This window comes from Aureobasidium subglaciale (genome assembly GCF_000721755.1).
Source record: "Aureobasidium subglaciale EXF-2481 unplaced genomic scaffold scaffold_6, whole genome shotgun sequence".
Lineage (NCBI taxonomy): Eukaryota > Fungi > Ascomycota > Dothideomycetes > Dothideales > Saccotheciaceae > Aureobasidium > Aureobasidium subglaciale.
In genome coordinates, this window is record NW_013566989.1 from 23497 (window position 1) to 44961 (window position 21465).

The window sequence follows — 21465 nt, forward strand, 5'->3', positions numbered from 1 at the left end:
TAAACACTAGGACCTTTCGCTGTTGTCTTGCAGCATGCAGCATAACACTTGAGGACTCAGGCACGTTTGGGATAGACAATGTCTTATTATGAAGCTGGGTATCTGAAATTTGTAGAAAGTGCTCTCTCTGCTTTGTTAGTTATATTAGAGTGATGACTTGGTTGTAGACGAATGAAATGCCGTAATCTCGTGAACCTTAAACTCCATATCAAGCCATGTGAGAAACTCCTAAAGAAACGACCCTGCCATGAACGCCTTGACTTCTGAGTGAATGATTGTCTGAAGGCAATAGAAAAAGGACCTGCCTCGTCTAAACTCCCATAGTGTGGTCGTGCTCGATACCAGGAGTGACACTGGCCATGAACTTGATGAAGACGACGAGGTACTGATCAACACGGATAGCGACGTCGTCTTCCTTGCCCTCATCAGTCAAAACTTCCCACTCGTCATTCTTCTTCTCGTCATCCAGCTTGAGTGCGCTGGTCTGGTCGACCAAGCCCTCCATGCCCTGTCTCGAGACGTCTTGGCCGTGCTTCATTCTCTGTGTACGCAGCTTGAGAGCGGCATCGGCGCGGTCGAGGAGGATCTTCATAACGCTGGCGTGGCGGCAAGGGTGAATGGAGGCGGTCTTGATGGGTGGAGAGACGAAGTTGAAGTCCTCCAGAGTAACGGTCTTGTCCTTGTAATCACCCACAATATCCTCCATCATGGACATGGGCGGCAGAGGTTCGTTCGAGGACGAGTAGCCCGAGAGATAGAGTCGCGGCGTCATGTAGTATGTCGAGTAGGTTATGTAGATGGTGTAGTTGCGGAGAGTGCTGAGGGAACAGGTTAGCGGTGTGTTGAGTATATAGAGCAGACGCCAACTCACTCGTTCTGGTCGTTGTGAGCCTTGGGATCACGGATGATGGCATCTGGATCGTCCTCCTCGTCCTCGATGTCAGGAACATCCTCCTCGTAATCACCACTGTCTTGCTCGACATGGCCCTCGTCGTCGACAGTGCGGATGTCGCCTGGACGGGACTCTGGCTTATGGAGATCTCCGCCGGTCCTCAACCAGCCATCGTCGTCGTCTCCAGTAGGGCCAAAGGCTTCACCCTCCTTGACCAAGTCGTCGAGACCTTCCTTCCCGGCAAAGTTGTCGTTGAGGCGTTTGTGGCAGGGGACACCTCGAGTGATGAGGTACTGCTTGTCGTCGGGCAGGTGAGAGTTACGCTGAGCCGGAGTGGCGGCTCCAGACCATGACCATGAAGGGAACTTGTTGGTGAGGAAGTCTCCAGCCAGAACGAACTCGTCAGGAGTGAGCTTGCCAGTCTCGCGGAAGCTGGACGTTGTGGCAGGTTTGGCGTAGTCGCGTATCGTGTCAAGGGCAGTGTGGATGTATTTGTACATGTTGGTGGTGCTTGTCGTTCAGCGGGTAGAAGATCGAGTGGAAACAGTCGGGAACCAAATGGCAGAATGAGTAAGATGCAAGAGCAAGACAAAGCGGTGGGTGAATCATCAGGGTTGTGCCTTGTGAGCGGGGCAGCACGGCGATAACATTGCACCTGATAAGCTAGACTTTCATCATTAATTGCCTAATGCGGCAATCCATCAAGCCGCATTCGTTCACGACATCACGAGACGACCCATGCAAGGCAGCGACAGAACATAATAAAAGCACGATCCGTTCACTTTCGACTGAAATTGCAGTGACTATGCTGTTCAGCAGCCTCTCAATCGAATCCATCTTTGGCTCGACTGCGGTAGAGGGAAGGAGCTGACCATCATGATTCCCGTCTATGGCGCCATCCATGTCCTGTCCATTACAACTTGCCCTCACGGCGGAGACCCTCGTACATTGACCAAGCAGCCAATGCCTTGCTGTCCCTTCCGCCTTCGCGGAACAGCTCTTCCAATCTCACCACTTTCAACGTGATCTTCTCGCCGTGATCGCGCAATCCCGTCAATTTACCCTGCCAATCCTTGAGCTGTTTGCGTGGGATGCGCTGCTGGTGCAGGAAAATGGGAACGAATTCATCGCATCCACCTGCACTGGGGTACATGGCCTTCTGTAGCTTCTCCCCATCTGACGTCTGGTCTTCAGATCCGAATGTGAGTTTCGTCAGGTCAATGAGCTCGTCCTCGCCGATCTTGAGACCCGTCTCCTCTTCGATTTCCTTTGCTGCACCACCCGAGAAAGTACCTGCATCATCGAGCATGCCTGCAGGCAGTTCCGGGAAGCAGAGTGACCCGGCTGGGATGCGTGGTTGTACAGTTAGGATCACATACTTGTCTTTCTCCGATCCCTCCTCGACGTCGTCAGGTTGTAGAGTGAGCTAGGGAGCTGTCAACAAATGCAGTGCGATTGTACCTCATGCTGTGCGACTTACCAGCATTGCTACACTACCTCCTCTCAAGAACACAGATCCAGGAAACTTCTCCCCATCATCGTTCGACACCTCCGCCTTGAATTTGATGAAACCGATTCGCTCACCACCAAAGAAGTCCACACTCTGGATGTTGATGCTACGGAGCTTGTAGGGAGCCTCGTGGAATGTATGATTCTTAGACTCTTGCTGTTTCAATGAGTGTTGAAGTGTCTGTGACCACGTCTTGAAGGCCGGGAATGAGAGTAATTGCTCTTTGGTCAGATCGTTTGTCAAGTGGACAGGACATTCGGGCGAAGAGCCTGGTAGCGTAAATGTACTCATTGCTCTGGTGCTGGAGTTGTGTTTGGTATATCTACTCAGGTTTCCAGCAATGTTTGTTCGAGAATTCAAGAGTGATCGCGAGAGCATATGTGTGTGCAGAGTCAAAATGAGGATGAGTTGACGCGAGTTGCGAGTACGCTGCATGTATATCGATGACGTATCAATGTCACGAAACGCGGATCTTCTAGCTTCACTTTCTGTCCTTACCTTTCACGTCTGTAGCAATGCACTGGACTAATCCCAACTCCTATGCACCTCGTGTAGCGCTTTCACATAGGCTAAGCTTTACCTCAATCTTGTATCTTTATCTTACTACCGTAGTCTCCGCTATGGCGTCCTTCTCCACTACTACCTTGACCTACGACGAAGTCCGAGCAGCAATGAAGAAGCCCCTTACTGCTGAAGGAAAAAAAAACTACCGCGGGATTACGGATTCAGCAATGACTGGACTGAGATATGACGAGCTCTTTGGAATCAACACTGCCGAGCAGCTAATCGTCGCCGAAGCACATGGAAGACAGGCCACTCCATCCGACGACCCCGACAACCTCTACCTTTTCTCCGCCGGCCATGGTCTCGCAGCAAGATTTAACCCATTGTATCGACAAAAGACCCTAGACTCGCAGTCAACTGTGCCAGAGGCGATTCGTACTACCTCCATCTCGAACCGAACCACGATAGAGGAGATACACAATCTATACCTTAACATGCCGGCGACGTCTGGATCTGATGGTGAAGAAGAGCAATTGAGCATGGTGGCCAGCGATTTTCTGATTTGGTGGAACGGATTGATCGCAGAGTCCCAAGGACTTGATCGTCGACAATGGGGCCCACAAGCGCAAAGGATAAAAGTTCAAGACCAACCACCGCTATGAGGTAGGGCTCACACATCGAAAGTCAATTCATGAAGGGGAATATCGAACGTACAGGAAGAAACATAGGGCTGTCATATTCGATTTGCTCAAGTTTTAGACAATTGATGTTTGAGGCAGGGTCGTACTGCTGGGCCAAAGAACATGGTCAAAAAGAGAGAAGTCCATGATACGTGGACATGATATAACAAAACCGCGACAAGCTTTTACTTCAAAAGCCACCGCTCATCTCAGTAAGTGCGAGCTTCATCCTCTGTGGATTCATTCTCTCGAATCGGTCCACCGTCATGACAAAAGTGCCTCGTCCTTGCGTGAGACTGCGTAGGTGCTTCAAATATCCTACCATCTCCTTGAGCGGGACCCTTGCCACAATCTGGCGTGCCTGATTTCCGACACTGTTGGATCCTACGCCAATGCTTGAAGCCGAGCCACCGAATGGATCAGGTGGTGAATAGATTCGTGTCGGATCAATCTCGATTAGATCCGAACCACCAGTTTCATCGTCGGCACCAAGAGACATGACTTGTCCTCCTCTGGCGGAGCTGATGTCGTGTACGACACTTCCGAGACTTGGTTCATCGACGGTAACGGTGACGTCCATGACGGGCTCCATCAGTGCTGTACCAGATCCAGCGTCTGCTGCCTCGCGCAAAGCCTGCTGCACTGCTAATCGAGCTGCAGAGGAGATGGCAGCGGCTGTGGTTGTTTGGAAAAGATGCTGGGATGGATCGAAAGTTATAGTAATCTTGGTGGAGTGGAGAGGGTAACCGTGTGAGGGACCACGCGCAAGAGCGGCCGTGACACCAGTCTGCATGGCTGATTGCAACATTTGCATCGGCAGGGTAGAGGGTAACGGTGGTAGCTCGGACTCGGTCGCGGAGCCGTCAGGGTAGAGAGTCGGCGTCTTCAGAACTAGATAGTTCTCATCCAGCAGTGCGAATACGTGCGTGTGATCGTCAGCTACGTTCAACTCCGACTCCTCGTAAGGTGTGACGGCTGCAGTGCACCCAGCCTTTGAGGCCTTGCCAGCTACTTCTCGATCGAAGACTGCTGACGCTTCTGAAGAAGGGGCAGAAAGGGCTTCGCGGTAGCCAATCTGGATATTGCCGATTCTGGCTTTGGCTTTTAGATCGTTGATGAGTCTATCGCGAGCTATCTCGAGGTGAAGTTCACCCATGCCAGCTAGGTGGGTCTGCCCACTCTCGGGGTCTTCTCTGACATTCAAGCTAGGGTCCTCGCGAAGCAAAAGTGATAACGTCTCAGAGATGTGCTTCTCTTCTGCCAAACTGTTCGGCTCTACGCTGGTGAAGAAGACAGGTGGAGGGACAGTAATTGGTCTCAGTTGGAGAGTATTGATAGGGGAAGGAGGGCCGACCTTTGGATTGACTCCACTGTACAAAATCAGTGTATCACCTGTCCGCGTGGACTTTAAACCAGGGATGACACCGATCTGACCAGCCTCGATAGATGAAATCTCGACGGCCTCATCGGCATACATTCTTAGTAAGCGAGGCGCTCTTTCGGTAATACCAAGATTCGTATTGAAAAGAGGAGCGTTCTTCGTGATGGATCCCGAGTACACGCGAACGTAAACAAGAACACCTCGACGGGGATCAGTAACCACCTTGAAAGCCAGAGCACACGCTTCAAGACTCTTGATGATGGACATGTTCTTGCTCGCTGCAAGTGCTTTGGTCTTTTGCTGCTTCTTGGCTTCGATGGTTGCAGGTAATGAGGCCTTGCCTGAGAGAAGATCGTTCAGTCCGTACTTAGAAGGGCCAACACTGGCTTCGGGATCAGGTCGCTCCTGTGGAGAAGGCAAGAGATCTACGACCGCGTCCAATAGTGGCTGGACACCGACATTGCGGAAACTTGCACCTGAGAACACAGGCACGAGCTTTTGTGGTTGCTGCAGAGTGCATCTTCTCAGACTCTCTGTGATATCGACAGATGGAATGGCCAGATGATCTTCGTCATACTCCAGGAACTTCTCGACCATCTCGTCGTCATGTTCACTCAGCATCTCAACTAGTGCTGTTCTGGCCTTCTTGATCTCTTCCGCAAAGGCAGAGTTATCCGCTTCCAAGCCTTGGAGACTATGCACTTTGACAGTCTTGCCATCGCCGCCTTCTTCGTACAGCAGTGCACGGAGACCAACAGCATCACCTACACCTTGAAGCTTGAGGTCACCAGGTCGCCACCACGGAATCTGACATAGCGCCGGCCAGACACGCAGACGTGTGCCGATTTCAGAGATGGTCCTCGCAAAAGCAGCTCCCTCACGATCAAGCTTGTTGACAAACAGAATCTTTGGAATCTGATACTGCGTCGCTTGAGTCCAGACTTTCTCGGTTTGCGCTTCGACACCAGCAACTCCATCGAGAATACAGACAGCACCATCCAGGATACGTAAGGAGCGAAGAACTTCAAAAGTGAAGTCGGCGTGACCAGGAGTGTCAATTAGGTTGATGTTGTGGCTTTGGGTAGAGCGAGGCAGAACGAGCTTGTTGGAGGAAAAATCAGTAGCCGAGGCGGCAGCTGGTGGCCAGGAAAAGGTGACTGCCGCTGATTGAATGGTAATTCCTCTGGCACGCTCAGCGGGCAAGAAGTCGGTCACTGTAGAGCCTTCGTCGACATCTGAGAAAGACTCAGCACATGCAAAGCAGACAGGCGAATGCATTGGAGTCATAGCGAAAAGGGCAAATATGTGAAGCAAGTGATATGAGACTAACCTCCTAATCTACGAGTAAAGCCACTGTAGTAGAGCATGCGCTCTGTGGTTGTAGTTTTTCCCTTTGCCACACTCAGCACCTACATTGGAAGAAAAAGAGATGCTACGACATACTGCATCGATGTGGGCAATGATGCCAATATTACGAGTCTTTGAAGTGGCTAGATCATTGCGATAGGGTGTAGAAGAGGCAAAAGATCTAGCGGTTATGGATGCAAAAGACTTAGCATTGTGATGCAGTCGGCGGCAGGGCCATTGTATCCTGAGCAGCATCCCAGAACGAAGGCCAGATGACAAGCAGATCAGAGACCCGTTGCAACAAACAAAAGATGACTTTTTTGTGGTTTGACGAAAAACAATAGGCAAGGAAAGTTGCTGGACGGACAGGTCGCGGCCCTCGGCTCTTGGCAGAAGTCGCGTCCGGGGCAGCGATGTCATGATCGAGAGCAGCTCCGATGTCAGCGACCACGCCGACCTTCAGCACTACTCGAACCCTTTGGCATAATGGACTATTCTTCGGCCATAGCCAACGATGCGGGAGGCTCCCCATGGGCCTCGTCGCCGCAACATGACCGCTCCAATTTTCCCCAATCCAACAACCACGATGTGCCGCCTAACAACTCGCTGTCGCACCAGCCCCCGGCTCCTGACGGCGACGACTCCTACCGGCAAGAAAACAATCAATTACCTCCCCAATCAAACCACTATCCCTCGCAACAGCCTCAGGCCCAGTCCCACGACCACTCGACTCGCTCAGAGCCGCAGCGATACCACCACGCCCGCCCGCAACATCCCCCTCAGCAGGCCAGCCACCAACAGCCACCACAGAACTACCAGCAACAACAACAGCAGCAACAGCAACAGCCGCAGCAACCACGAAAACAGTACAAGCTCCAGGCAAAGATCACCGCCTTGGAGCGTACCGGTCGCAAGGATCCAGTCTTGCGCTTCGATGTCTATGTACGCTGCCTTTGCGGACGTGCTGCTTGAACACAACTAATCCATTTACAGACCAACCTGCCCAAGTTCCGCACTACCCAGTTCCGCGATGTACGACGCACCCACTCCGAGTTTGTCAAGTTTGCCGACCACTTGATCTCATCGAACCCGGATGCCTTTGTGCCTGCCGTTCCTCCTCCGCTCACTGCTGCTGGTGTTGGTACTGAAGAGGATGAGGTTCGCGTCAAGGCCTCGATGCAGCGCTGGCTGAACACCGTATGCTCCAACCACGTACTCATGCGTGATGAGGAGATGGTCTTCTTCGTCGAGAGCGACTTCGGCTACAGCCCTGTCGTCAGGCGCAAGCAACCTGCCACTGGTGTTCGTCGCAAGTACATTAAGCAATTTGCTCCTCCTCCGGATGACACCCCCGAGCTTCTCGAAGCCCGCCCCATCGTCAAGTCCTTCTATCTTGGTACTATGGATCTTGGTCAGAAGGTCGACAAGGTGGTCAAATCGCGAAGAGGTGAGCGTTAGAATGTTCGACGAGCCGAACACGCATACTGACTTTCATAGCTCTCGGTCTGGCAGAATCAGATTTCGGTGTCAAGATGGGCCACATGCAGGTTCAGGAAACACATCCGGGCTTAGCCAATGCCTACAAGAAGCTAGGCAAAGTCATCCAGGCCGTTGGCGACTTTCACGCTGCACAGGGTACCGCTGAGGCAACTACACTGGCCGATCCTCTCCAATACCACTCCAGCGATGCCTTCATCGTCAAAGAGACTCTCACCAATCGTCACATCCTCCTACGCGAGCTCATTCAAGCCCAACAGTCGACCCGCAGCAAAACCACCGCCGTCGATCGTCTGAAGGCTTCCTCCTCCGTCAAACGCGAAAAGGTCGACGAAGCCTTTGCCTCCCTAGACGAAGCCCGATCGCACGAGGCCCAGCTCAAGGAAAAGACCGATCGCGTAACCTCGAACCTCGTCCACGAACGTCGCGCATGGGCCGCCCGCACAACCTCTGACCTCCGCGCTGCCATCCGCGAATATGTCATGCGTGAAATCGAAGCTGAACGCCGCACCCTAGCGACCCTCGAGCAAGTCCGCCCCGACGTCCGCAACATTGACGCCTCGGGCGGTCTTTCCCGCCTGGGTCGCGAAGCCCATCCTATAGTCCGCCGCACCAGTCTTGCGAGCAGCCAGGGTCCCAAGGGAGACGCGTGGAGTGGTGTACAACGCAGACCGGACGGCCTGAACCGTAGTATCAGTGGCAGTTTCGTCGGCACTGGCACCGTTCCCGAAGATGCAGAAGCCGAGCAAGCTGAAGAAGCCACAACGGGCAGAAAGCGAGCCACTAGTAGCGCGAGCAGTCTGGGTCGTGTGGATGAGGATGATGAAGATAGAATCGATGCAAAGAATGCTGCCAGCCGACTTGCACAGACGACGTTTTAGACGGGCGGTGTGTCTTGATTGCAAGGGCAGGCGAGTATAGTGTGGGTTTTGGTGTATACGACGTATGATCGTCTCCCTCTTACCTCCCCCTTTTGTAGATGTAGTAAATGTCCCGAAATTTCCCTCATGTTTCTTGTTCGTCTCAAGTATTGGAATAATCTCTTCATGTGATGACTTTACACAAGCAGTGCCCGTCTCAAGGCAGGATACTTTCTGAGAGTTGCCGTGATGTCTTGGAGATCCCACTACCTAAGCGACTCTCTTGTGAGCTTCAAGAGTTCAAGAAATAATATTGCCTTTCTACAGCTCCTTCTCGGTCTGCGACCATCGTGAAGGAGAGATGGAGATGACCAGAACCTGACACAGACCTTGTGTCGATATATTGAAATAACCATCCCAATACTACCAGATAGATACACGACGATCAGAGAATCTTGAAGAGAGATTACTGTTGCCAGTGTGTTTTTGTATATATACTACATATCGCTCCAAAAGCTCCCAAACCATGTTGAAATATTGTTGGTCATGAAAAAAAGTCGTCTATCACATAAAGGGGGGGTTGAATCAAGATTTTGCGCCTTCCTATCCTTCCTTCTCCGTCTACCTGCATACACACAAGATCCTGCTGGATTACCAAGCAGTAATGTCAGCGACCTCAGCTTCACCAAACGTCGACGTTTTGGGCTCATCCTGAGAGCCATCGTGACTGACAAACGCTACAGGCTCTCTGGCCATGACGTCAGGCAAAACCTCATGCAAGAAATCCAACACAAAGCGATTGACCTGTTTGAACTCTAGCAAAAAGGCATCGTGGCCTTCGGGACTGTCGATGTTTTTGAGCACAGAGTTTGGAATAGCGGCGGCGAGCTCTTTTTGCTCGGCATAGGTGAATAAGCCATCGGATTGAATGCCCAAGACCAGTGTAGGTTGTTCGATCAGAGCCAGAGCGTCAGCGACAGGAGTTGTGGTTGTAGTGTCTGGAGGGAGACGGCCGCGAGATACATCGTGGGTGTCGAGTTTGCGGGTGATGGCAATGTAGCAGTTTGCGTCGAAGCGCTTTATGAATTTTTCGCCTTGGTAGCGGAGGTAGGATTGGGCGGAGAAGTAGGTGGGTGTGCGCTTTAGTCTCATGCTGGATGGAGCAGCATTGGTGGGCAGGGGTGTGGTGCCAGAGAATTGAGGATCTACGAATGTTTGGGGAGGGGTGTTGGATAGAGGAAGGGAGTCGATCGAGGTGGACATGTCGGCGGAGCTGTTTGTACGGCTGTAGCGAGGAGAGCCGGCGTTCTTGTGACCTTCATTGTGGATGGCGAAGTGGTCGGTTCCAGGGGTCGAGGGGCGGAACGAGCCATTGATGTTTTGTCTGCGAGAAGGGTCGGGAGTGTTGCGACCGAATCTAGATTCGAACGAGTCGCGACTGCGGTAGGTCAGGAGTGCTGACATGCGGGCGGCAGAGAGACCGGTAGATGGCGGGTCCTCGAAGGCGTAGTAGCCGTCGTCGTACTTGGGGTCGCTGTAGATACTCTGTCTCTGAGCCTCACCCCAGCTGATACCCCAAGCACTGTACTGAGCCGATGTCGCAATGGGCACGATGCAGCGCACATAGTCCTTGCCAAAGTAGGCAAACTCAAGCACGAGCATACCTCCCATGGAGCCACCAACCACGGCTGCAATCTGCTTGACACCTAGGTCGTCCAAGACGAGCTTGAAGATGTTGACATCGTCTCTGACAGTGGTCAACGGAAACTCAGGGCCGTAGTGCTCGTTCTGCGAGTTGCCATCCTTGCTCGTGACCGGGCTCGCACTTCCGTAAGGACTGCCCAGACTGTTCAGACAGACGACGAAGAAGCGCGACATGTCGAAAGCCTTGCCAGGACCACCGAGCAAAGGACCCCACCAATCGCCAACATCAGCACTGCCAGTCAAGGCATGGCAGATGACCATGGCATTGTCGCAGGCGGGCGACAGGGTACCATACGTCTTGTAGGCTATCGGCACATTGTAAAGAACACCACCGCTCTCAAGACCGAACTCGGGGATAATGGCAATCTTTTGGTCGGGGATGAGTTTGGAATATGGATTCTCGGCTTGCGATGTCACTCGTTCTGTACCCATATTAGTCAATGCAATTGGTATTGCCATGTAGGGGCATACCGTATGTCATGGTGGCCGTAAACCAAAGAGGAGTTGACTGTTGGAGAAACAGAAGCTTGAGATTGTATCAGCCATCATTGTCTCGACTCATGGACAATGAGTCTTACCACTGTCCTTTTTTTCTGCCCGCAATCACTTATCGCTCGTCATTGGACAAAGCGACCTCGGTCGGTGACCTCAAAGACGGCCCTCAACACACCCCACTTCCCGCCCCACATTCTTAGGGCTAGCCGTCTTTTTCCGTCACTACCACAGCCTCTTGCACTTTTAGAGCAAACATAAATATCAGGCATTCGAGTTTGAAATGGAACGCAACTCATGATCATCGGGTATCATTGTGTATCATTGGGTATCACCAATTGCAATCAATCCTTGCGTTGCGTGCTACCGCTTGCCTTTTCATACATCTTGTTCGCTCTTCTCGAACATGCCTTGATGCCAGAGGTCCGCAATCACTTTCTGTTGTAGCCCAGCTCTCATTGCCTGGAGCCGACCGGTGGCCCCCGACTTGCCAACTGTGATAGTTTCAGAGGGTAAGGCGATCACTGAGGACGAATGACATTGTGGACCTGGGTGCAAAGTGCGACCTCGCTGTCTGACAGGATCCGATTCAACCCTCCGAGGGCTCCAATGGCACCGTCGATTGCGATAGACCCGCCGTATCTGGCTGTTGATATGTAAGCTCATGAAGAGAATGAGGTTATACTTTTGCTTGCGCTTACCTTGACCACGAGCATCATGTGGAATGTCCGTGAAGTTCTCATGGCGAAGGACCTGCTGGCGACGATTGACAAGAATACGCTGTGCGTTACTCGTTGCGCTACGCATCTGCTGAACCGTCGAGGCGATCTTGTTGTGATCCTCCTCCAGCTTGCGAAGTGATCCCGGTGTAATGATGTGCGTAGCTGTATGATGAATCAGTTGTGTGCGCGATGTGTGATACGAGGCAGTGGTTGAAACGACTTTCATGTACGAGTGAGCGGTTGGCAAACAGCTGTGATAACGCGTAATTGTTTTCGGATCAGGCTCGTCGTCGACGGGAGGGTGGCCCTCGGGCTCGTTCAGTGGGCATGCTGCGAGCCCGAAAATGATTGTGCATTTCCACAGCCTGTTCGGAGAGTTGGAGTGTTGAACGGAGTCTCGTAGCTCTCCCTACTCTCTTGCTTGACTTACATGCATTTTCCATCTGATTTCTGGCAATGCTGGGCATGAAACCAGAAAAAGCAAGTGAGAGGCACGCGAAAGTTCTTGGGCTTTGTTGGCCCTACGCTCTGCGAGCCTATATACGGTTAGTGGAGTTAGATGAATGCACCCCGATAGACGTGCCGATCGGCGAAGAAGAAGTCTCGGCGTAAGAGGCTCTAGTACCCGTAGGCAGGGCGCCAGGAGCATCTCTTTCCGGCGAGGCGCTGAGAGAGCTATGACGGCGGAATGGGACTAGTTGATATCAGTCTCACGGAGTCCCTATGCTTCCCAACCCCAAAGCCACACTTACAGCCTCTTGCGTCCATCTTGTCTTCATGGTAATCTAGCAGGTCTTGCAGTGTGCTGTGTACCTACTGGATGGCGACGCCGGCGTAGTGACGCGCGTCGACACGACCCTCGACCAAGTGCCGGCTGTTCAATAAAGCCTTTGGAGCACACCATAGACTAATGAGACCTCTCATTAATCCGTGTAATAGACACGTCCTACCTGTGTGTACGTAGCTGGCATACCTGATGTTTGCATTAGCCATGCTACCCTTTGCATGAGACAAAGACATCTAGCAGTACAAACAGCTCTATTGATAGCCAGGACGCGTAATTTGTGGTGAGCGTGTCTTTCTGATCTTTCTCTTGACTTGCTTTAGGTACATGGTAGAAGGGAGTTCATCTTGGAGAATAGAGTCTAAAGCATCAAGAGGGTCGCCATCTCAAATCGGAATGACCCCGAGACTCAAACAGCAAAAAGTCGAAAGACTTACTCTTTTGAAGACATTGAGCTCACGAAGAGATGGTGTTCCTCGAGACCTTTGTGACGATTACCTCAAGATGGTACACTCCGGTCACGAGGCATCTCTACACATCATGTACCACCGAGTGGCGCTACTCGATCAGCCTTAATACATATCTCTGCCCCAGTTTCAAAGGAGATGGTCGTTGTTCACGGCGTTTGTGAGTGAAGTGAAGGGTCGAGTGAGATCAACATGTCAGGGACCGTGCGTGCGTTTCAATTTCATCGCGACAACGCGTCTTCCCTCCAACCCGCGTTGCGACGCTGTCAGACTTTCTATCCAACGTCCTTCGCACAACAACTTTACATCACATCAGCAAGATGTCCGGTTCAGAGAGTCCAGAGAAGTCAGAATTGGCTTCCGCTATCGAAGATCAAGTACAGGAATGTGTGTGCACGAAAATCCACTGATTACAGGGCAGCATAGGAGCTAACCAAGCTCCAGGGTCGACCAGCAGCAACGATGCGCTTCAGATCTCACTTTATCGCGGTAACAAAGTCGTGTCAGACTTCGGACCTGCCCAAACATATCCAATCTTTGGCGAAGAAGAAGCAATCTTTGGCTACCGCGGACTGAACATATCGCTTTCGCTGGCTGCACACAATCTAAGACCGCACATGGACATCTCCTGGACAGAAAAGTTCACTCAGATAGGCGACATCAAGGCGTCCGACATCCGAGAAGCTCTAGAAGACTTTATTCCAGAATCAGCCTTTGCTACAAAATCTCGAGCCGAAGCTCTCGCCGACCCTGATGCTGCGTCATTCACGCCCCCGGGCATCCTCCTACACTCTTACACACATGAAGACCACAGGTTCGAGGTCTGGAAAGCATCATTGTCTGATGAGGGAGCCAGAGAAATCATGGACAACGTTCAAACACTGGTTCCCATGTTCATTGAGGGAGGCACCATTCTTACACTTGACGAGCCTTGGGTCGCAGACCGCTGGACGCTCTTCACCTTGTACCAAGTTGACAAGAAGGCCGCAAACACATCGCCATACGTCTTTGTTGGATTCTCAACATCCTACCGTATATTCACATTACCTGATCGTCGCGATCCTTCAGAGCACGATCTCGCCCTACTCCAACACAACGAGACAGACATGGATGCGATACTTCGCCGATGGAACTCGGAAACTGCGGATGAAGACGAGGCACTCCTCAAGACTCCCTTGCAACTGCCCAGCCGTGAGCGCATCTCCCAGTTCCTGATCATACCGACGCATCAACACTCTGGACATGGTGCCGCGCTGTACAACACTGTGTTCACTGATCTTATCGCTCCTGATAATGTCTCCGAGTTGACGGTCGAGGACCCCAACGAGGCATTTGACGACATGCGTGATGTCTGTGACTTGCTCTGGCTTCGAAAGAATAATGATGATTTCGCATCATTGAAGATCGAAACTCAGATCGATAGCAACAAACTCAAGATGAATGAGGACATCCCAGTGGATGACATCGTGTCCGGTGACGCCAGAGCTCGCATCAAGAAGACCAGCAAGATTATGCCTCGTCAGCTGGGTAGACTTGTCGAGATGCAGACTTACTCAAAGATACCCAAGCTAAATCGATCGATGAACCGGATCTCGAGAAAGGAGAAGAGCACTAACGAGATGGATCGTGCTTATTACCTATGGCGTCTGTACGTCAAACAGCGCCTTTACATTTCTAACCGCGACGTACTCTCCTCATTGGAACGCGAGGAGCGCGCCGAGAGACTGGACGCAACAATCGAGAACATCCAGGTGGACTACAATCGTCTACTTGAGCTTGCGGATAAGCGCGCTACTCATTCGGTCGACAACCAGACCACAACCAGCAGTGGCGCACCGAAGCGCAAGAAGAAGGTCGTCCTAGAGTCTGACGAGGATGAAGATGACGCTTCAGCAGGCAATGTGGCACCTGCTTCCTCAAAAAAGAAGAAGAGAAAAACTACTTAGGAGGTGACACCCATCGAATGCATGAGAGACTGCCTCGAAAACTCCTAAGGCCCTTTTATCGCTAATGAGGGGGCCATGAGAAGGCAGACAGTATTTCTCCAAAAACTTGTTCCTTCAGAATGCACGATCAGACAAATGCGCAGATGTAATTACGGTCAAGCGAAAGGAGTTCAAATGAACAGGTTTTTTTTATCATTGCTAGACTAGTGTCCACATAGCAGTCAAAGGCAGCAATCTTTATCAATCAGTTAACAATTGATTTCGTCTTGATCCATCAGCATTTCGAAATCTGGCTGTAGATATCAGAAGGCGTAGTTGTGTAGTTCACGGTGTGCACCTATTACGAAAGACGGACCCACGAGACACCGCCAGGAGAGCGGTGTGTACAATCTCGCATTTGTAAACGGACAATCAGCGACATCTGACAGCTCGGTGCTCGACCACGTGTCGGATACTAGAGCACAAGAGGGAGGTAGAAACAGGTTAATGATCATCAGGTGAATGGCGAATTACGACTTTCGCATACATATGCAACAAGCCGACAGGATTCAAGGGGCGAGGCCTTTGCGCGATTTTCTCGCACCTTATATAACAGCAGTGATTACGGTACCTCGCAGACACATGATCTGGATAGTGGCAGAATATGCATGCTCGGGTCGGCAGGATGCAGGGCAGCGGTGCCACTTAGCGCATTTAGAAGAATGACTGTGATGTAGCTGGAGTCAGGGGAGTACATTTTAGGTGTCAGCAAGCGATTAATAAGGAATATAATGGATGTTTCCAAGAAGGTTCAACGCGCGTAGACTTGAGCAATGGTACAACAATACAGACAGTTGGATGGATATCGAGGGTTTGTAGGAACAGTGCTTCTTGATGAAGACGGTATTCTCTTGGGAAAGTTGAGTTTATTGACTTGTCTTGCCCTCATCCCAGTGGCAGATGGCTCCGCGATGACGCAGGCAGTCGTTGCAATCCAAGCCCTCTTTCTACACTGAAATGTGGAGAGCGATGAGTTCTGCGCTTATGCGCTTGTGCCGACCTCGGTATGTCTCGCTGATGTTCAGGCTGGGGATGGGCGCAGGAAATGAGATGGATGGAAGATTTCAAGGACACCTCACATCGAGTCCGATTATGGTTAGTGGTCGCGGTCAGCGGTTGGTGGACGTAAACCCCTCGTACGGGAAAACGAAAGGTAGCCAATCGCCAAGCAAAAGAAGCATGAGCGGATGAGCGGTTTTTTGGCCACGGATGGACTCCGCGAAGTGGGAAAGCGCGGTTGCATTTTCTTCAGTTCAAGAAGCACATTGCCGATTGACTTACCGCTTGGCCTGCTCACTTCCACCTCTCTGGTTTACTCTTGACCGAGAGCGGTGCCTTTGGCTGTCGTCTCACGCTTATACACGTTTGCCTGTCTCGAAGCCCGTGTCCGTCTTGTCCATCTGATCTGCTCCAGGCTCGCTCCTTGTCGCGCCCCAAGTTTGTCAGCAGTGAAGCCGACACAAGACGTCACAGCCACAATTCACCACTCGCCGTGGCCACGCCCGACAATACCACGTCCAGTATCGCCAACACTTCGACTTGACATACACATTACGCGCGTCTGACATCTGCATCTGCTGTCCAAATTTCGAAATCATCGGCCTCCGCGGTCTCCCGGCTCATCTAATAAAGCATCCGACGACGTGACGTCGTCTCTTCATCCTTCTACCATGGCCGTCGCTACTGAGGAGTTCAAGCCTCAGCAGACATCACCTCCTCCTTCTTCAATCAATTCCCAGACTTCCGTACCCGTCTCAGCTGTGAAACCTCCTTCCAATGGAGATGCGCGCCCAGCCGGTCCCCCAAAGAAGCCTACTTTCACCTCGAGACTGAGTCGCATGTTCTCGGCCAAGGACGCAAACGAAACCTCGAGAGAGCCCTCGCTCAAAGACAGACTTGCCGATAAAGTCCCCGAAACTCCCATGGAAGAACCCGAGGCCGAAGCTCTGCCTCCGAAGCCATTGAGACCGGCAAACCCATCCAGACAATCCTCGCAGACCGACAAGGCCAGATTGGCTGGCACTGTATCAAGAAGCGGTAGCGACGCGAAGAAAGACAAGAAAGAACCCGAAGGCCTTCCCGTTCAACATCGTCGCTTCTGGATTGACGAAGACGGTGCTCACCATCATCAACTCAAAAGTGCTCGACGACAGGAGAAGCTGACGGACATGGTTCGCGACTTCCTCGGAGGCAAGAAGAAGGAGCATCATGAAGAACAGCCCTTGTCGCTTATGGCTACTTGGGTGGATCAATTGAAAAACGAAAAGAACCGGGTTGCCTCGGATCAGAAGAACGGCCCTGCCGGTACTGCCACGCTTGTTCAAAAGTACGGCAAATGTCAAGAAATTGTCGGCCGTGGAGCTTTCGGTATCGTCAGGATAGCGCACAAGGTGGATCCAAATGACTCGAAACACGAGCAGTTATATGCTGTCAAGGAGTTCCGCCGTAGACCGCAGGAAGACTCAAAGAAGTACAGCAAACGTCTTAATTCGGAGTTCTGCATTTCATCGTCTTTGAGACATCCAAATGTCATCCACACCCTCGATCTGCTCACCGACGCAAAGGGCGACTACTGCGAAGTCATGGAATTCTGTGCTGGTGGAGATCTCTACTCGCTGGTCCTTGCTGCCGGCAAGCTAGAAGTCGTCGAAGCGGACTGCTACTTCCTGCAGCTGATGCGTGGTGTTGAATATATTCACGAGATGGGTGTCGCACATCGTGATCTCAAACCAGAAAACCTTCTGCTCACAACGCATGGTGCTCTCAAGATCACCGACTTTGGCAATGGTGAATGTTTCCGCATGGCTTGGGAAACAGAACCGCATATGACGGCAGGTCTTTGCGGTAGCGCGCCTTACATCGCACCGGAAGAGTACACAGACAAGGAGTTTGATCCTCGTGCTGTGGATGTCTGGGCATGCGGTGTCATATACATGGCCATGAGAACTGGCAGGCACTTGTGGCGTGTTGCTAACAAGGACGAAGATGAGTTTTACGAGAATTATGTGCAAGGTCGCAAAAGCGATGCTGGCTATGGGCCAATCGAGTCATTGCATAGAGTAAGTCGTTCGAGTCAGTACAGCATAGCAGATTTCTAACCCAGACCCTACAGGCGCGATGCAGAAATGTCATCTACTCGATATTGGATCCCAACGCGAGCAGACGAATCAGCGCACATCAAGTACTGAACTCGGAGTGGGGCAAGGGCATCAAAGTCTGTCAGGCCGGCGAAGAGGGGCTGTAACAATAGTGCAAGGGCAAGAGGCCCTTTACGTTTCCTTCTAATGAGGATTGATCGGTTTTGGGTTATGGTTGCGACGGTGAGCCATGCTCTCTGTTTTGCGCGGCGTTGGGCAGGATTATTACCAATATGGCATGGAGAGGAAAGCACGACTTTGAGGCATTTCCTCTGGCTATCAGAGCCATTCTGTCGTTTACTTAGACTATCAAATTTACGACCGATTCATGACTGGAAGGGGCCTCAAGAAGTCGAGGTCGGTCGAATGAGCTTGACATGTGCTGCTTCCCCACAGTGTCGACGACGAAAGTGACGACGGAGCCGCGCAACGGGAGCAGAAAGCCAAACAGATTTCATGTACAACGCGTCACGTTGACCTTGCAGCAGGACGATGCGCCTAAAAGATGCAGCGGGCATTCAGAAACGGCAGAGCACTGGCGGCACTGCTGTTGGCCCTCCTATATCTATGTCTCGTCGCCTCGGCCCAAGCTGAGAGCAGCAGCAACAAGACATCTGGCCCCATCGTCAGCAGCAACAGCACCATCGCCAATGTATCCGTCTCATCCACCCAAGATGCACGCAATCGCGGCATACGCCAATCCACATGTCGTACCGGCACAGTCAATTACATAACTCACTCTTTGCCTCAGCAGTGTCTGAGCCGCTCGACTCCGATCTCGAATGCGACCACCATTGTCACTCCTGCTCCTACGACGGCCACCACCCAGCCATCCTCCATATCGAGTAGCGTGGCTTCCGAGGACTTGATTTCGGCCACAGCAGAAGCTCTGACTGCTTCCACGACGCAGCCCGAAGCCGAGTTCGAGACAGATTCGCCGCTGGACAATGCCAATTTCCTGTCATTCGAAGAATGGAAGAAGCAAAACTTGGCCAAGGTTGGTCAGTCACCAGACAATGTCGGTCAGAGGCCACATTCTGGACAGGACAAGGCGATTCGTAATATGCGTCCTATTGACAATGCTCTCGATATTCTGGGCGAAGATTCGGAAATCGAGCTGGACTTTGGAGGCTTTGGAAGACAAGATAGCCCTTCGTCATCGAGTGCTGCTGTCCAATCTACAGTAGCTTCTGAACCCACTCTTCGAAGTAGGGATGCTGGCAAGACTTGTAAAGAGCGCTCCAACTACGCATCGTTCGACTGTGCTGCCACAGTGCTCAAGTCAAATCCCGAGTCCAAGTCCGCTCATGCCGTCCTGATCGAAAACAAAGACAGCTACATGCTGAATATCTGCTCGAGTACGAACAAGTTTCTTATTGTCGAATTGTGCAACGATATCCTTATTGATACAATTGTCCTGGCGAACTATGAGTTCTTCTCTTCTATCTTTCGTACTTTCCGGGTTTCGGTCTCCGATCGCTATCCTGTAAAGGCTGATCGCTGGCGAGAACTCGGGGTTTTTGAGGCTAGGAATATGCGCTCCGTTCAAGCCTTCCTGATCGAACAGCCTTTGATCTGGGCGAGGTATCTGAGGATCGAGTTTCTGACCCATTATGGTAACGAATACTATTGCCCAGTCAGCTTGCTTAGGGTACACGGTACTACGATGATGGAAGAGTTCCGACATCAAGAAGAGTTGGCTCGGGGTGAGATCAGTGATGACCTGGAGGAATCTGTCATGCCTGATGCATCATCTTCTGTTCAGCAATTACCACAGGAACCTCTTCAATCCTCGAAAGAGGCCGACAAGTCAATTGCGGTAGAATCAGATACGCCTGTGGAGACTCCAACGGGCGGGTGCGTATCTCTGCCTTCTTCGACGTCGAACACGACATCCGCCAATGCTTCAGCGACCACAATGTCAACCGGTTCTGATATACGGTCTCCTGATTCAAAAAGCGAACACATATCAACCAGTACTCGTACGCCTACGGGTAGCACTGCCAAATATAATCAGACATATCTGTCCAACACCAATGCGCCAGATGTCATACACCCTACACAGCCGATTGCGAACTGTAGTACACTAACAAACATTTCCACTAACATGACGTCTACGTCTCTACATACGGCTTCAAATCTGACTAGTAATGCAACAGGTGTGGCACGATCTGAACCTGTGGTCACGCCTCCAGCACAAAAATCTTCCTCGACTGTCACTTCCGCCCAGATTTCGTCGCAACCAAAGTCAGCAGAGTCTAGCAGTAGTTTCAGTCCTTTGAGTATGATTGTGCAAGCTTCGACCAACTCGAGTACCTCTGCAAGAAGTGGGTCCGCTGTGAACAAGTCGTCATCTGCTGCTTCCGATGTTCATCAGAAGCCTGGCACGTCGACTGTGTCTTCAGCTCACTCCAATCCGACTACACAAGAATCTTTCTTCAAATCAATTCACAAACGTCTGCAGATGCTTGAAAGCAATGCTACGTTATCCTTACAATATATCGAGGAGCAGTCTCGTATCTTGCGTGACGCCTTCATCAAGGTTGAGAAACGTCAAATTAAGAAGACTGAAGCGTTTCTCGAGAACCTGAATACTACAGTGTTCGCCGAGCTTCAGGATTTCAAGCAGCAGTACGATCAACTATGGCAGAGCACTGTTATCGAGCTTGACAATCATCGAGATCAATACCAAAGAGAGATTCTTGCCGTCAGTGCTCGACTGAGCATTGTTGCTGACGAGTTGGTCTTCCAAAAGCGGATGGCCATTGCTCAGATGACTGTCTTGGTCATTTGCTTGAGTCTCGTGTTGTTCGTCCGGACAGGAGGCGGTGCCAGCTTGGACATTCCCATTCTCCAGCAGATGGTGAACAAATCGCAGCTGGGCAGGAGCGCTTACTATTCTCCGTTAAACTCACCATCGCCCGATCAGGTCTCACCGCCTTTTACCAATGAAGGCAACAGGCGAAGAAGAGGATTTTGGAGAAGCAGTTTCCACTCACCAGCATCCCCTAGACCCATTTCTAGGGGAAATGGAAATGTCTCTGAGGCTTCCATAGAGGAGCAATATCAAGGCGAGAACCCGGATCTCAGGTTCCAACCACCGACTCCAACTCTCCGGGATGAGAACGACACGGACGGCGAGGGTGGTGTTATAGCATCAGCTTCTGCATCTTCTATACATGAAGAGGGCTCCTTTTTGAATGAAGCAATAGACAGTGATGAGGACCTTGAAGGTTCGACGGCGTCACTACCACAAACACAATCATCGCCATCGACACCCAGCGGGTCGAGGGACCTTAAGATACAACCCTGGCCAGCTGGCATCGAAGAAAGTGGCATTGCCGACGACGACTAGACATGGGAGATGGCTGTTTGACGAATACCTGTATTATGATGAGTTATGAGTTTTCCTACCTTCCTAGTCTCCCTACATTCCTACTATCCTGTACAACAAGGCTGGGATAAAGTTCTTGATCTGGTGATCAATTGATAGAAGCGAAGTC

The 21465-nt window shown here is 51.5% G+C and overlaps 10 protein-coding genes across 10 annotated transcripts; 5 read left to right on the plus strand and 5 right to left on the minus strand.

The window, feature by feature from the left end:
• Positions 1 to 171: 171 nt before the first annotated feature.
• On the minus strand, positions 172 to 1499 carry AUEXF2481DRAFT_87356 (uncharacterized protein). Its single transcript, XM_013490064.1, has 2 exons — positions 872 to 1499; positions 172 to 818 (listed from the first exon to the last, which is right to left on the minus strand). Exons 1-2 carry the CDS (start codon positions 1390 to 1392, stop codon positions 311 to 313), a joined length of 1029 nt encoding a protein of 342 aa, XP_013345518.1. The 5' UTR covers positions 1393 to 1499; the 3' UTR covers positions 172 to 310.
• Positions 1500 to 1805: 306 nt separating this feature from the next.
• Positions 1806 to 2693, minus strand: AUEXF2481DRAFT_64081 (uncharacterized protein; the record flags this gene model as incomplete). Its single annotated transcript, XM_013490036.1, has 2 exons — positions 1806 to 2318; positions 2373 to 2693. 2 exons carry the CDS (start codon positions 2691 to 2693, stop codon positions 1806 to 1808), a joined length of 834 nt encoding a protein of 277 aa, XP_013345490.1.
• Positions 2694 to 2819: 126 nt separating this feature from the next.
• Positions 2820 to 3672, plus strand: AUEXF2481DRAFT_608675 (uncharacterized protein). The gene has a single exon (XM_013490082.1). It carries the CDS (start codon positions 2918 to 2920, stop codon positions 3566 to 3568), a length of 651 nt encoding a protein of 216 aa, XP_013345536.1. The 5' UTR covers positions 2820 to 2917; the 3' UTR covers positions 3569 to 3672.
• Positions 3673 to 3776: 104 nt separating this feature from the next.
• AUEXF2481DRAFT_63895 (uncharacterized protein) lies at positions 3777 to 6334 on the minus strand (the record flags this gene model as incomplete). The annotated part of the gene is made up of 2 exons (XM_013490021.1): positions 3777 to 6202; positions 6298 to 6334. The coding sequence occupies 2 exons, from the start codon at positions 6332 to 6334 to the stop codon at positions 3777 to 3779; spliced, it is 2463 nt and encodes an 820-aa protein (XP_013345475.1).
• A 430-nt stretch (positions 6335 to 6764) lies between these two features.
• On the plus strand, positions 6765 to 8846 carry AUEXF2481DRAFT_38136 (uncharacterized protein). The gene is made up of 3 exons (XM_013489908.1): positions 6765 to 7256; positions 7308 to 7761; positions 7812 to 8846. Exons 1-3 carry the CDS (start codon positions 6801 to 6803, stop codon positions 8690 to 8692), a joined length of 1791 nt encoding a protein of 596 aa, XP_013345362.1. The 5' UTR covers positions 6765 to 6800; the 3' UTR covers positions 8693 to 8846.
• A 279-nt stretch (positions 8847 to 9125) lies between these two features.
• AUEXF2481DRAFT_38137 (uncharacterized protein) lies at positions 9126 to 10997 on the minus strand. The gene is made up of 3 exons (XM_013489909.1): positions 10954 to 10997; positions 10847 to 10901; positions 9126 to 10797 (listed from the first exon to the last, which is right to left on the minus strand). Exons 2-3 carry the CDS (start codon positions 10854 to 10856, stop codon positions 9323 to 9325), a joined length of 1485 nt encoding a protein of 494 aa, XP_013345363.1. The 5' UTR covers positions 10857 to 10901; positions 10954 to 10997; the 3' UTR covers positions 9126 to 9322.
• A 918-nt stretch (positions 10998 to 11915) lies between these two features.
• AUEXF2481DRAFT_609404 (uncharacterized protein) lies at positions 11916 to 12474 on the minus strand. Its single transcript, XM_013490083.1, has 3 exons — positions 12342 to 12474; positions 12173 to 12283; positions 11916 to 12125 (listed from the first exon to the last, which is right to left on the minus strand). The coding sequence occupies exons 1-3, from the start codon at positions 12355 to 12357 to the stop codon at positions 12016 to 12018; spliced, it is 237 nt and encodes a 78-aa protein (XP_013345537.1). The 5' UTR covers positions 12358 to 12474; the 3' UTR covers positions 11916 to 12015.
• Positions 12475 to 13160: 686 nt separating this feature from the next.
• On the plus strand, positions 13161 to 14786 carry AUEXF2481DRAFT_3418 (uncharacterized protein; the record flags this gene model as incomplete). Its single annotated transcript, XM_013489736.1, has 2 exons — positions 13161 to 13227; positions 13285 to 14786. The coding sequence occupies 2 exons, from the start codon at positions 13161 to 13163 to the stop codon at positions 14784 to 14786; spliced, it is 1569 nt and encodes a 522-aa protein (XP_013345190.1).
• A 2270-nt stretch (positions 14787 to 17056) lies between these two features.
• On the plus strand, positions 17057 to 18069 carry AUEXF2481DRAFT_63903 (uncharacterized protein; the record flags this gene model as incomplete). The annotated part of the gene is made up of 2 exons (XM_013490022.1): positions 17057 to 17884; positions 17938 to 18069. 2 exons carry the CDS (start codon positions 17057 to 17059, stop codon positions 18067 to 18069), a joined length of 960 nt encoding a protein of 319 aa, XP_013345476.1.
• A 398-nt stretch (positions 18070 to 18467) lies between these two features.
• On the plus strand, positions 18468 to 21317 carry AUEXF2481DRAFT_27861 (uncharacterized protein; the record flags this gene model as incomplete). The annotated part of the gene is made up of 1 exon (XM_013489835.1): positions 18468 to 21317. One exon carries the CDS (start codon positions 18468 to 18470, stop codon positions 21315 to 21317), a length of 2850 nt encoding a protein of 949 aa, XP_013345289.1.
• Between the last annotated feature and the right edge of the window lie 148 nt (positions 21318 to 21465).